Source organism: Pyxicephalus adspersus, chromosome 11 (genome assembly GCF_032062135.1).
Source record: "Pyxicephalus adspersus chromosome 11, UCB_Pads_2.0, whole genome shotgun sequence".
NCBI lineage: Eukaryota > Metazoa > Chordata > Amphibia > Anura > Pyxicephalidae > Pyxicephalus > Pyxicephalus adspersus.
Genome location: NC_092868.1, coordinates 52,828,827 through 52,842,562, shown reverse-complemented (window position 1 = coordinate 52,842,562; position 13,736 = coordinate 52,828,827). Strand labels below are relative to the sequence as shown.

At 36.5% G+C, this 13,736-nt stretch overlaps 3 protein-coding genes across 3 annotated transcripts in view; all 3 read left to right on the top strand.

Annotated features, from left to right (window-relative positions):
• The window catches only part of LOC140340266 (olfactory receptor 1f45-like), a 4,559-nt gene extending 3,569 nt beyond the window's left edge, over positions 1-990 (top strand). The window contains exons 2-3 of the mRNA XM_072425322.1: positions 512-605; positions 980-990. Of these exons, the coding sequence (XP_072281423.1) occupies positions 512-605; positions 980-990 (105 nt within the window). The remainder of the gene's footprint in view (positions 1-511; positions 606-979) is intronic.
• Positions 991-5,126: 4,136 nt separating this feature from the next.
• Positions 5,127-6,059, top strand: LOC140340265 (olfactory receptor 1E16-like). The gene has a single exon (XM_072425321.1). It carries the CDS (start codon positions 5,127-5,129, stop codon positions 6,057-6,059), a length of 933 nt encoding a protein of 310 aa, XP_072281422.1.
• Positions 6,060-10,647: 4,588 nt separating this feature from the next.
• Positions 10,648-11,628, top strand: LOC140340263 (olfactory receptor 6F1-like). Its single transcript, XM_072425320.1, has one exon. It carries the CDS (start codon positions 10,648-10,650, stop codon positions 11,626-11,628), a length of 981 nt encoding a protein of 326 aa, XP_072281421.1.
• The last annotated feature ends 2,108 nt before the right edge of the window (positions 11,629-13,736 follow it).

The window sequence follows — 13,736 nt, the reverse complement described above, 5'->3', positions numbered from 1 at the left end:
TAATGAGGACTGTGCAAAAGTGCAGTGCATTTTTCAACTGATAAAACAGTTCAGGCGCATGTAGTGGGTCCGCTGTGGTGCACATCTATGAGCTACATGCGATTGAAGTTTGGCGTAGAACTATGCGCATCAAACAACTGAGTTTTAACACGACAATTGTACTGTTTTTAGCCTTACAAATAATTCAGAGAAAGGAACAGCTTAAAAACAATCACAATTGACTTTTTAAACTGTGTGTCCTAGGAGATTGGAAAGGAGATCACATAACAACACACCCCCAAAAAACAAACAACAACATTTTACAATCAACTTTATTCAAATGAAACATTTGCTAAAAAGTCACATTAACATATAAAAAAAAGCATAAAAAACGAACAAAAAAAAAACCATACACATCACATCACTAAATTTACATTGACAAAAAATAAAAAGAACAAACAAAACACATGTAAACCCACACTTCCATATAAAGCCAAAACAGTTCAAAAATGGCCAAACAAATATTGCATTCAAAAAATACTTACCAAACCAATATGCAATTTTGGCCTATCAAGGGTGGAAAACTAGATTAGAAAATATTTATGCAGGACAAACATTTCAAAGTGGTAATAAAGGCAGAATTTTGCAATCAAACAATATGGCCACAATCACAATAACATAGCATTAACATTGACTTCAAAACTGCAAAATAGACATTAAAACATTCAAAGTAGAAACAAAAAAAAGAAGCTATTGTGCTAAAGCGTAATCAAAGTATTAAATGCAACAGCATAGATTAATTAGGATAACACACAAAACAACAGCCCCTCCAAGAAAAGAAAGACAAAAGGAAAAAGCAAGATAAACAACACCCTTATATTTGCTCAAATTTAAGTGCACAGGTGATATATAAATATATACACACACACACATATACATATATATCTATAGAAGCAAACAAGAATGTGTGTATGCTTGTGACTTTTGTGTGAAAATCTAGTCCGATGGTAAAGCCGAGGTTTCATCCGTGGAAAGTCGCAAGATTTACCCCCAGGCGGCTCCTCCGATCTGGCATCATAAGCATTTAGATAGGGTCCTATGTAGAGGAGCTGAACTTAGGTAACTCTTGCCCAACAGGAAAGAAATAAGTCAGTTTAAAATATGATTATTTCTTAGCGCATATATATGTTTTAAACATTTGAACAGCACAAAATTTTTTTTTAGGCCTAAGGGTAATATGTGTGCCATTAGAAAGAATGTTTTTATAGGGGAACAGTGAGTTTAATGCAAGCTCGCCAGTGTGAAACTGCCGGGGCTGTGCATATCCATCGGAGAGATCCCTTCAGTTGATGACTTCCGCGTGATTACGCCAGCGCCTCGGATTTGGTTAAAAAAATAATTTTAGGGCTCTAATTCCGGATCGCATATATGCGCGCGGGTTGAGCTTCCGATTTGGCTTGACGATTCAGGCTCCCTATGTGCATTCATGTGCCAGCAGCATTGCAGCCCACAAAACAAAGAGGGGAGGCTGAAGGACAAAACATAGATAACCTAAGAGGAGTAAAATAACACTTGAAAAGTACTTTGTGAGAATTCTCCAGGGAAGAATCAATATTGGAACTAGGAACCAAATTAGATCAAACCTCTGGGGGGATCCAAACTAAACATCGATCTAGCATAGGATGTAGGATGATATAGTTCTCAATAAATGATAATCCTGCCCAGCTCTGGAACAGTTTGAACATAATATATTATGTATTGATGTGAACATTTTTATAGGTTGCTCTGGTTTAGAAGTGTCCAGAACTGTGACTAAAAATAAACAAATACCTGGTGATCCAGCAAAACTGGAATCTGGATTTGGTCCAGAATTGAAAACATTTGCCAACTAATATCAAAGGACTTTTAAGAAATTACTTCTAGGTTTGCTAGATCACCTAGGTTCACCCTTGATAGTCTATCTTCTCCAGTTTCCACTCCACCTCCACAATGAATGAGAAAGTGTTTTTATATTTTGTACTGGGGTGCCGGCTAAGCAGATTAATAAATATTTCACACCTTGATGACTTTTATTTATTGAGTATTTTAATAGATCTTTAGTAATACTATTGTGAAGATTATACTTATGGTAATTTTAATGTGGTACTATTAGATATATATGTTTGGTGTACAAGTATTCACTGCACTTTCTTCTATTATTTATTATTGTTTTTATAATATACTATTGGTTTGTTGGCTATGTATAGTGAACGCAGGGAAGATACATATTTGAGTTACTACCCAACCAATAACACTGGGCTTATTTCTATTTAATGATGATGCCTGATGACAGTAATTTTAATAAAAATAGTTAGATTCAGTGGAAAAGATGTCAATATCCAGAATGAGAGAAAAATACCTACCTAAAGAAACAACAGGACACATTGTAGAAAGAGGTCCCAAATCTATAATAATATGATAAACTACTTATTTTCATGTCAATAGGCTAGTTTAAAAAAAATCAAAATCTTTATACAATAAACTGTGTGAATATTTGCATCACGTTATGGGATAATAAAAGTAATTATTTGTATAGTATAATGTGTGGAGATTCCCAAATCCCTTACTAATTGATTTATTAATCCATATTATGCATTGTATGAGTGATTATTGTTTGGTTTAGTATAGTACATATTTAAGACCCGTGTGAAGTTTTTATTGCTGGTTCTGTTCTTCCTACCCAAGCAGCTTTGTTGATTGGTACCCTATTCAGGAGGTTTGTCAGAATTTAGGAGATCCAAAAGGCTGCTCATGGCAGAATACATTTTTTCAGTGCTGTTGGTATAACAACAATGACAAGCAGTGACATCTGTTATATAATAGAATATAAAAAGTAAGGGGATTATAAAAAGAAACAATTACTTTAGATTATAGCGAATTAGTAAATTAAAATGTATTGTGGTTTGTTTAATGTCAATAAAATAGCCTCAATGGACAAAAAGGAGAACAAATGTAAACATATTGCCAGAAGCAGTAAAATCAAAATATAATATTTTATTCTTATTGAATCTGCCCTGATTTTATAATTCAACATTTTTCCTGCATGCATGTCTTTGTATTTATTATATATATTTTATAAACAATTTTTCTGTGTTGCTCCCATTGACAGTCATGATGAATTGATTTTTTTTATTAATAATAAATATGGATACTCATACAATTTTTATTTGCATATTTTTTTAAATACATATTACATATATATCTATGGGTTCTGGTTGAATTCAGGTGCTGTTACTGAACAATACAAACTGTTTTTTAGAAATAGTTTATAAAAGAAAAAAGCAAACATTCAAGCAAACAGAAATTATCATGCTCATTAATAAAATAAAGAAGTCTCTATGGGTCAACTCTATACAAGTTCCCTGAACTGTTTGTATGGATATAAATACACATACTAAGTGCTTATCTAGGCTTGCTGGGACTCATGGATACATAAATACAGAATTCAGATCTCAGTGCCGGTAACACGACTCTGCAGGTAACTTTGGGTTTAGTTGTTGGTCATGCTGAGTGGAACCATCTATGAGAAGTCAATATTGGTAAGTGAGGTTCCTGTCTCTATATGTTTCAAATTATATGTAAAACTGATCTTGTCTTGAATCTTTGTATGTACGATCTTCAGCAAGAACTATGGTGGTATATGTGGACAAATGTAACAATATTGTTTTTTTAGTTAGTCTTTGAGAACCAGTTAGTGAAAAAAAAATATTTATGGGTGATCATATGGTTTTAGAGAAAATGTCTTTGCTAGAATGTGTTTATAGTTTTACCGAATAACACAACCATTCTCAACCAAAGTTCTGTGGAACCCCAGAGTTCCTCCAGAGATTGCTAGGGGTTTCCCATACTTTGATTGATTGTCCTTTTATTTGATGATGTCTGCATAGTCCTGAGGCCAACACCACTTAGTAGAGTTAACTGCATGACTCCAATGATGGTATTCTAGCCACCACTGTAAGGAGTCATTCCCCCCACTGCCAACCAGGAGCTTTTTTTCTCATTGACCCTCAATGAATTGGATTTAGCAGGGATTTCTTGAGACCTGAAAATTATGACAAGGGGTTCTTCAGATTTAAAAAGTTTGGTCAAACACAAGCACATGACAAGCTTGGCTGAAAGTCTTTTTTTATTTAGAGTTTTACTTCAACTGAGAAACCAAACCATCAAAAACACATTTTCACCCCATTTACCTAATCTCAAGGTCTTGTTAATAAAAAAATATTTCTAAAGACCCAGATATTTTTTAGAACATATGGCCAGAGGACAGGCCAGGTCCCATGTATTTTTCTTCTGCTTGGTAGTATTGGAGGATCTGGACTGTAGTGGCCATGTCTCCTCCTAGTGATAAAGGTGCTGCCCAATGGCTGCCAAAGGTTTCCATCACAGAATCCTCATCAGGTCATGTAGCAATTATGACTGAAGATACAGCATGACACAAGACCCAGTTTGCCTGACCACTGAAGAAGATGAAGATCTGCTTCAGACCCCTAACAGTTGGGTTCTGGAAGAGGAGCTCTTGGAGATCACGTTGTTAGGTAGATCCAGTGATTCATAGGATCAATGTCCACAATTGGTGTCTACCATTTAAAACAGGACCCTATAATGTAGCTGGATCACCTAATGAAGGACAATAAACCTGACTGAAGGCAACCTTCATATCACATCTTAGTGATCTTTCTGACCGGTTCGGGGTATTGCTTTTCCATTTTTAAAAAAGCATCAGTCTTTAAAAAAAGCTGAGTTATAAGATATAGAAGAGCCAGAGGGCACCATTGCTGGGCTACAGCCTGACTAGATACAGCCTTTATATCACCTCTCTGTGCTGTGATCTTTATGATTTGTTCTTCTTGTCTCTGACTTTTTCCCGTACTGCTTTTCCATCTTCTAGTATTTAAAAAAGCTGGGTTATAATATATAGATAGAAAGGCCAGAGGGAACCATTGCTGAGCTATACTCAGGGTATTAATTGGTCCTATTCTGGCTCTGAAAGACATTCAAATACCACACATCATCCTCAATCTTTTCCTCAAAATGTGTCTTTTTATACAAATGGTATCCAATGTTATTATTACTTTCTTTATGTATTTCTGTAAGGTATGGGTAAATACATGGCAGCCACAAATAAAACTTCCATGGATGTCTTTACCTTACTGGGGTTTCCAGAACAGCACAAAATATTCTCTTTTATAATTGCTGCAATCTACACAACAACTGTTCTAGGAAATCTCTCTGTTTTCTGCATCATTCAGGTAGACAGCCGCCTCCAGTCACCAATGTATTTTTTCCTGGCTTGTCTATCTCTATTAGATGTCTGTTACTCTACAGTTACTCTCCCAGCCATGTTGGCCAATGCCATAACGGGCAACAGGAAGATTTCCTTCAATAGATGTCTTACACAACTTTATTTCTTTATCTGCTTTGGAGGAACAGAATGTCTGTTTTTGGCTGTCATGGCTTATGACCGATATGTGGCAATATGTAACCCCCTCCACTACACCACCACAATGAATGGCAAGGTCTGTTCATACTTTGTGGCAGCATCTGGGCTTAGCGGATCAATTAATGCTGCTTTTCACACCATGATGACATGGAAACTAACTTTTTGTGGTGACCAAGATATCAAACACTACTTCTGTGATGTTCTTCCATTATTAGAAGCAGCTTGTAGTGATATACAGGACAGTCGAGTGCTATTACATGTTGTTACGGTTTTTATTGGGATGACCCCATTCATACTTGTTACAAACTCATACATTCGTATTATTTCTGCCATACTGAAAATCCGCTCCACCACTGGAAGGCAGAAGGTCTTCTCCACATGTTCATCCCACCTCATTGTTGTAACAGTGTTTTACTCAACAGCTATCTTCAACTATAATGGTCCCAACTCTGGAGATTCTTTTGTCTTTGTCCGAGTGGCATCTCTTCTGTACAGTATTGTTCCCCCATTGCTGAACCCAATTGTTTACTGTCTAAGAAATATTGAAGTAAAGAGAGCCTTTAGGGATGGTTTTAGCAAATTATATGTCTTTTTTAAATGATAATCATCAATTAGATCTAGAAATCACTCAGAGTATTGTCAACATTATTTACTTTGAAATTCCAGTGATAAAACTGAAATTGAAAGTTCTGTATGAAAGTTCAATTGATGAAGGCCAAAATATAAATTAAAGCATGTTTATTGAGTTGGAGAAAATAAGTTTATAATCCTGCAGATACGTAATGAATTCAGCATACAACTATTACTTGATGGAGACATTTTTTGAGTAGTTTATGGGCAGCGAACAATGGACAAGGTCGTGAACTGGATGAGTCTACATTGGGTCCAAAGCCATACCGAAGCCTCCAACCATTTAGAACTGTTCCTCTTTCATGTCTTTGAGGGTAATCAAAATTCTTTCTTGGAATAGTATAAATTAATGGTAAGACAGATAGTTGTTGGCTACGACTACCATCTGGTATGGAAAAGAGCTGATAGAAGTATGGTCTTCCCACAAACTTCTTACAAGTAGGCTGCTGTGGAAAGTGTTCTTCCCTTGCTTCTAGGGAATATTTTGTATAGAGGAGGTTTCTTGGAGGAAGGTGATCTGTGCTTTCTTTCTGCGCAAGTTTTAAAAACTGATGCACACTTCCAGGTACATTAAAACCCCTGGTGTTGAAGGATATGACTTATAACACGGTGATGGTAACAGTGACAGTCAACAAGTGAATGTAAAGGAAAAAGATTGATGCATGTAATAATGAGGGCCCCTGTGATCTTTAGTTGGGCAGAAGGGTCTTTTCATTGCCATATATTGTATATTGCTATTTCATATATCATCAGTTTTTCCAGCCAATAACTTCTACTGTGAAGCACAATACTACGATATATAAATTATATAATAAAATTGCCAAGCATGTTGGATATGTGCATTCTTCTGTATGGTAGTGCGGTTTCTTACCACACAATCATTTGTATCTACAGGGGTCAGATGGTTCATTGGATGTGGACTAAAATGAGAGTTCATTGGATGATTTTCATTTGTTGGGGTTTTCCAGGGGTCCAGTCATATGTACAATACTAATTGCTGTGACCTATGCAATCACTATTACTGGAAATATTGCTATTTGTAGCATATTTCATGTTAACAGCCATCTTCACATTCCCATGTACTATTTCTTGAGTTGCATTTCTGCATTAGATGTTTGTTATGCAACAGTTACTGTTCCCATGATGTTGCTCCACTCTGTAACAGGGAACACAAAGATTTCCCATACCCATCTCATTGTTATCATATTATTCCTTATAACTGGAAGCTTAAGCTACAATAGTCCAAAATCTGGAGATTTCTTTAACAAAGTTTGTGTCTCATCTATTTTATACAGCATTCTGACACCATTACTGAATCCTGTGATTTACTGCCTGAGGAACAGGGAAGTAAAGATGGCTTTCAATAAAGCATTTGTGAACCTTTGAAGTAAACTGGAAGGACAATATTCAATCAATATATTGGTATGTCTGGTACCTGAGGATTTTTGGGACATGTTAAAGATTCTAGTGAATGCCAAGGCCAGTTGGCTAGAAGAGCAGACCAAAAACCGATGGGGGGTGCAACTTAAAGGAAACTTAGAATAAATGGGAACTATTTTGTGTATTGCATGTTTTATGTCTCTCATCGAATGTGACCCATTGTGTGAAATTTTGTAATGTGTTTTAATAAGTGTAATTTAAAGTTTTTCTTGCTTGTGTATCTCTGCATAATATAAACTTTTTAAACAAAATTTTGGTGTGTTACTCTTCCTCCGACAGTCACCAAGAATTGGTAGCAGAGTTTTATTATGGAATTAACACTCATATAATTTTTATATGGTTAATAGAATAATGGGAGTATAAAGGTAGAACCCAACTTATTTTAAACCTCAAATATGAAAGATTTGATGTTCTCAATGTATGTGTTTGTTGTCAAAAGAGATTGTGGGTGTCCATGAATGTAGCAAGCAGTGTTGGTGTTCGATTCAGGTTGTCCTTATATTCGACCCAAAAATAGCTGTTCAAATTCAGATTGACCTGACCTGTAAAACAAATCGCAAATTTGTGTGTGAAAAAATGTTAAAAAAAAAAAGTATTGGTAAAGTTTAATATTGGATGTGTGATTTGTGTAACTATCTTTTATTGTTTTACAGGTTATCCCACAATGACAGGATGATTCCCACGACTGCATAGCCATGGGAATCCTCCTGTCAGTGTGGGATCCCCAGGCACTAGAGGTTAAATGGGGATAAGTCTACAAAACCTCTAGTGCTCTGTGATTGGCTGGGGGAAGGAAAATCCTGATGACACTCGAGCTGTCATCAGGGTTTGCCTTTCCTCAGCCAAAGGTGATGAATGGGTTGACTTGTTTAGCCTCAAGTGCCCTGGGGATCTTCTCAATGAATGCGGCCATGGTCTAATTAATTGAAAACAGTGTGTGATACGCAGCACTAGAGGGTAATTAACCTCTAGTGCCCCGGAGAAAGCATTCCTCAGCCGATCAGGGAGCACTATCCCTATTCCTGGATAGATTTTCTCTTTCTCTCACAGAACTTCTGTGTTCTTGGATAGAGAAACTCTATCCAAGAACACATACAACTAGTAAAGGGCTGCAAGAGAAATCAGGAGTGGAGCTGACAGCTCTGCTCTCGATTGCTCTTGCAGTGCTTCACAGTCCCGAAAAATAACCCGAATTTTCGCACTATTAACTTTAATAGTGTTCGGATTTGGCATTCAATCACCCGAACAAAATCCTCGAATAGGTGTCAAATCGAATAGTGAGATATTCGACCAACACTAGTAGAGAGTAATTGAAAAGATTACCAAATATTTAAAACCAATCACTTAGGAAAATAGTCTACAAGTGGTGTGGATTTGAAATAAATATTAATTCATCCAGAATTGGAAACAGTCAACTAAAGAGCTGACTCTTGGTGGTGTCAAAGTCCATGAGTAACCAGAAGAAGACAATACCAAACTTTAATATGGATATTATGCCAGAAACAAAGATCATTATAGAAAGACTACATTTAAAAATATCGGCAAAGATCATCCCTTTTTGTACAATGCTTTGCATATTGCCTACCATAAGTAATTTCTGTAATGGGAACAATACCAGCTTCCAAGACCACAAAACACCATCACATTTATTGATGTTTTTGTTGAAAAAATGATTGAAATTTTCTGGATCACCCAGGTTTTTCCATGATAGCCTATCTTCTGCAGTCTTGGAGAGTTTTAACAAATAAAGCAAATTGTATTCCTATTGTTAACTACTGTTATCACACTTTTAAAGTGCCACTGGTGCAAACCAAAACCCCTTTTTGTTTAGATAATGCCTGTTGTAAAGAATATTTGTAAAATTAAAAATGTATACAAATAGTAAAATAGTATACAAACCTACATTCATAAAAATACAAATAAACAGACTCTAAGTAATTATTAATTAATTTTCATAGTACAATTATTATAACAACACTGTTAATTATAGAATATATTGTAAATCCCGACTCTTTCTCCTGGGATGAGACTGCTTTTCTCAAAGGTATCTAAGAAAGAATAAAAGCTGAGTTTATTGTTTTGCTGCAGAGTTGAGACCCCGTCCCTCATTTTCCAATACTGATGACTGCCATTGTCAGGTCCGAGGCAGATATTATTTATTCAGTTTTATCTAAATATTACAAAGCTATGAGTTTTATGTGATAAAAATCATACATTCCTTGCATTTCTACAAGGTAAGTATTGTTGAACCTTGTTTTATTTTCCTGATATATCATATACTTTCCAACCACTATTAAAATGACATTGTTATGTTTGCTAAATCAGCTCAGACGAGTTGAAAATGTGTGAGTAGCCAAACTTTTTGGACATTTTTTTTGGACAAAGTAGAGAAGGGTTTAACTCTGGACTGATTTATTTTTGGGTGTCATTGGGGAGATTTCTCTTTGCTTTCTGTCCTGCAAATACAGCAGGAAGTAAAACCAATACCTTCATTGTAATATTTCCCATTGCCTTGTGTTCTGGGGACTGCTCTAACATTTTGAAATTCACACTCTTTTTCTATCCAAGTGATATTAGTCACCAGAACAGACAAAGGTGATTCTCTTTAGACATCAATCATATCATTCAAAATTAAATGCCAATCGTATAAACACTACTCACTGAACGTACTTTATTTTTTTTTACAATACACAATATATAAAAGGGTTGCATTGTTGTATTATTCAGACTTCAGAAAGAGCTTTGTATGCCTTAAACATTTATTACCTAATTATGAAAGAATTTCATGCTGCACTATCATTATGTGCATTGAATTAAAGACTTAAATAAAGTTCCTAGTAAGGATTCCTTTGTTGGAATGCTGAAGAGACAGCAATAAAAACCTGTAAAACTATGGCTTTGGCTATGGTTATCCATATGCAACCTTACACCCGTAAGCATTAAAAGGTAAAAATTGTTAGTAAGTTAAAAAAAAATAATTATAATAATAATCAGTCCCAATATATCCTATTATAGTCTTCATATCTGAAAATGTAATGCAATGAAAAAAGTTCTTTTATTTGTACTTATTTTTCAGTAGGGTAAAGTGGTGTGTCTGTGACTATCATTCTTAACCAAGTATGGTGAACAGCAGCAGAATTACAGAATTTGTCCTCCTTGGATTTCCAGACCATCTCTCTGCACAAATTGCTATCTTTTATATATTTCTTGTGTTGTATACACTAACCCTAACAGGAAATGTACTTATCATTGTAGCAACGTCGTTTACTACCGAACTACACACCCCCATGTACTTTTTTCTTAGTAATTTATCTTTTCTTGAGATATTTTATACCTCAGTGACCATTCCAAAAATGCTTCTTAATTTTCTCTTTAAGACCAATTCCATTTCTTTCATGGGCTGTGCTGTTCAGATGTATTTATTTATAGCTTTGGGCAGTACGGAGTGCTCTTTGCTTGCTGTCATGGCTTATGACCGGTATGTAGCCGTCTGTGATCCCCTGCATTATGTGACTGTCATAGACTCTCCTACTTGTATTGTTTTAGCTTGCAGCTCTTGGATCAGCGGCTTCATCAACTCCACAATCCACACCACCCAAATCTTTCAACATAACTTCTGTTCTTGTAATGTCATAAGCCAATTTTTCTGTGATATCCGGCCTTTGTTGAATTTGGCTTGCGGTGACACTCTACCGACTGAGCTTATTCTCTTTGTTATCGGTGGAGCCTATGGATTTGGGTCGTTTGTTCTGACTTTGGTATCCTACATCCACATCATTTCCACCATATTGAAAATTAGATCTAAGGAAGGACAAAACAAAGCCTTTTCCACGTGTACCTCTCATTTGATTGTTGTATGCTTGTTCTACAGCACATCCTTTTTTACGTATTATAGACGTAATTCTGAAGATGTAACCGACCAAGAGAAGCTGACCCCTGTGGTCTATGCTGTGATCACTCCAACGCTGAATCCACTAATTTATACAATGAGGAACAAAGAGTTCAAGAATACGCTAAGGAAGATGATTAGGGGGAAGCAACTGAAAATTTTTAATCAAGAAAGGAATAACAAACAATTTACCATGGTCCAAACAAACTGAAATAAAATAATTAAGCTAATAGATTAGATTTGAACAGGGACAGTTTTAGATAAAATGGGGGTCAAAAATGAACATGGAGCCTTCTACAATTTAATTTTGATCTATCAACTTACCTTTTTCATAGTTACATAGTCAGGTCCATCAAGTCCAACCACTAAAGAAATAAACATAACCCAGATAAAAGCCCTGTAGACATACTTGATCCAGAGAGAGGCCAAAAAAACCCTGGTTCAATTTGCTCCAACATGGGAAAAAATTCTTTCCTGATCCCGTGAGGCAATCCAATATTCCCTGGATCAGCAGTCCCTGGTATACTTTAAAACTTTAAGACCCAGTTATATTCTGTGCTTCTTGAAAATCATCTAGCTTTTTCCTAAAGCAATCTATGGAACTTGCTAACACTACTTCTTGAGTGAGCTGATTCCACATGTTCACATACCTTAGGCTACGTACATACGTGCAATGATTCTCATCCGATAATTGGCTCAGGGCTGATATCAGACGATAATCTGGTGTATGTACAATGCTTGTCATCTGTTGTCTGAACGACGGTCCTTGAGGATCCACGGACGACAGATGACCGCAATGCAATTGAAGAGGAGAAAGCGCAGTGGGGTGCAGCTCTGTCATTCTCCCCTCTCCCATCTCCATTGATCAGGATGATCCTGTATGTACAGCAATCGTTCATGCATGGGGCAGTCGTTTGATGTAGGAAATGATCATCAAAGATCCTTTCTAACGACAATTATTGCACGTGTGTACAAAAACCCCTTCCGCCTTCCTTATCTCTTCCGGAAATCACATTTCTTTATTTTAGTCATATTTCCCATGAAATGGTCCACACATCCTCCTGAGTCTGATGCAAGACTCACCTTCAGACTCTTGCTGGTGTTGCACCGGTCCCTGACCACAATTAAAAGTTAGTACCAGCTATGGGCAGGCTAGTACTGAATCGCCGGTGGTTGGAACAGCCAGGATTTCTGGGTTCCAATGCATGGTGCTAATGTGCTTGCAGACAGTACAGGCCAAAATTAGAAGGTAAAAGGATGCAGGCACTGTGGGACACCTAAGTGCTCTGGGCATTTTACCCTCTTTTGTCCAAGCTAGACACTGGTCCTGATTTCAACCAACTCATTAAAGTTGCATACAAGTTTTACCTTCTTACTGGTATTTTAAAAGTTTTCTCCTTTCTGTATTTAAAATAATATTTGATGATCCTGTCCTAAAGGTCCTTTCTTTTATAGATGACAACTGTGTTCCAGTAGTGCTCCTGCAATATGTCTTTTGACATGCACATCTGGTAGGGACTATACCAGACATGATGAGAGCAGTGCTAGTAGACAGGTGGCAGCAGGAAGAGGCTACAGAAAAAAAGCAGAAAATGAACAAAAAACAACAAAAAAACAATGTACAATATGGGGGAAAAGTACTAGTTTACAACACACACTGCTTTAGAAAATAAATGTCATCCAGTTAGGGTTTACATCTAGTTTTGAAATTTGAAGGCATATCATTCAGAGGCTCAAAATAGAAACCTTAAAAAATTAGTCTACACAATACCAATATTTGGTAATGGACAGATGCTAGTGGGTCAAATCTCTCTCTTCAGGTTTTGGTGACTCCAGTCATTGGATATCCTTGGTAGGCCAATTGAAGCTAATTTACTAAAAGACTTGGGAATGTTTTCACAATGAACTGTATGGATACTAACTTCAATTATCCAATTATGTTCAGCAGACATAAGTAAACTGGGATTTTCTTTTCATATGATTGGAATATTGAAATGAACCATCACACATATTACTGTTTGAACAAAACCTTCCGTAAATCAGCCTTACTGGGTCTGCTGCTGTACACAATTGTGTGCTAGGCAAGAATGACCATTGTTGGACATGTTTTAAACCAGACCAAATCCTGGCCAATGACCGCAGTAGAGGTTTGATGACTGACCGTGTGCCGAGGGATAGTTCCCTTTGGCAAAGATAGATCTCTTTGTTCCTACCAGCTGAAGGGTAATGGTAATACTACAGTGTACCTTGTCCCAACAGTTTGGTGAAGGCCCTGTTCTAGGATGATTGTGCCCCTGTGTACAAGGCCACCTCCAAAAC

Coding starts and splice junctions, on each gene's coding strand:
- LOC140340265 (XM_072425321.1), top strand. CDS start 5,127: ATGGCAGCCACAAATAAAACTTCCATGGATGTCTTTACCTTACTGGGG.
- LOC140340263 (XM_072425320.1), top strand. CDS start 10,648: ATGGTGAACAGCAGCAGAATTACAGAATTTGTCCTCCTTGGATTTCCA.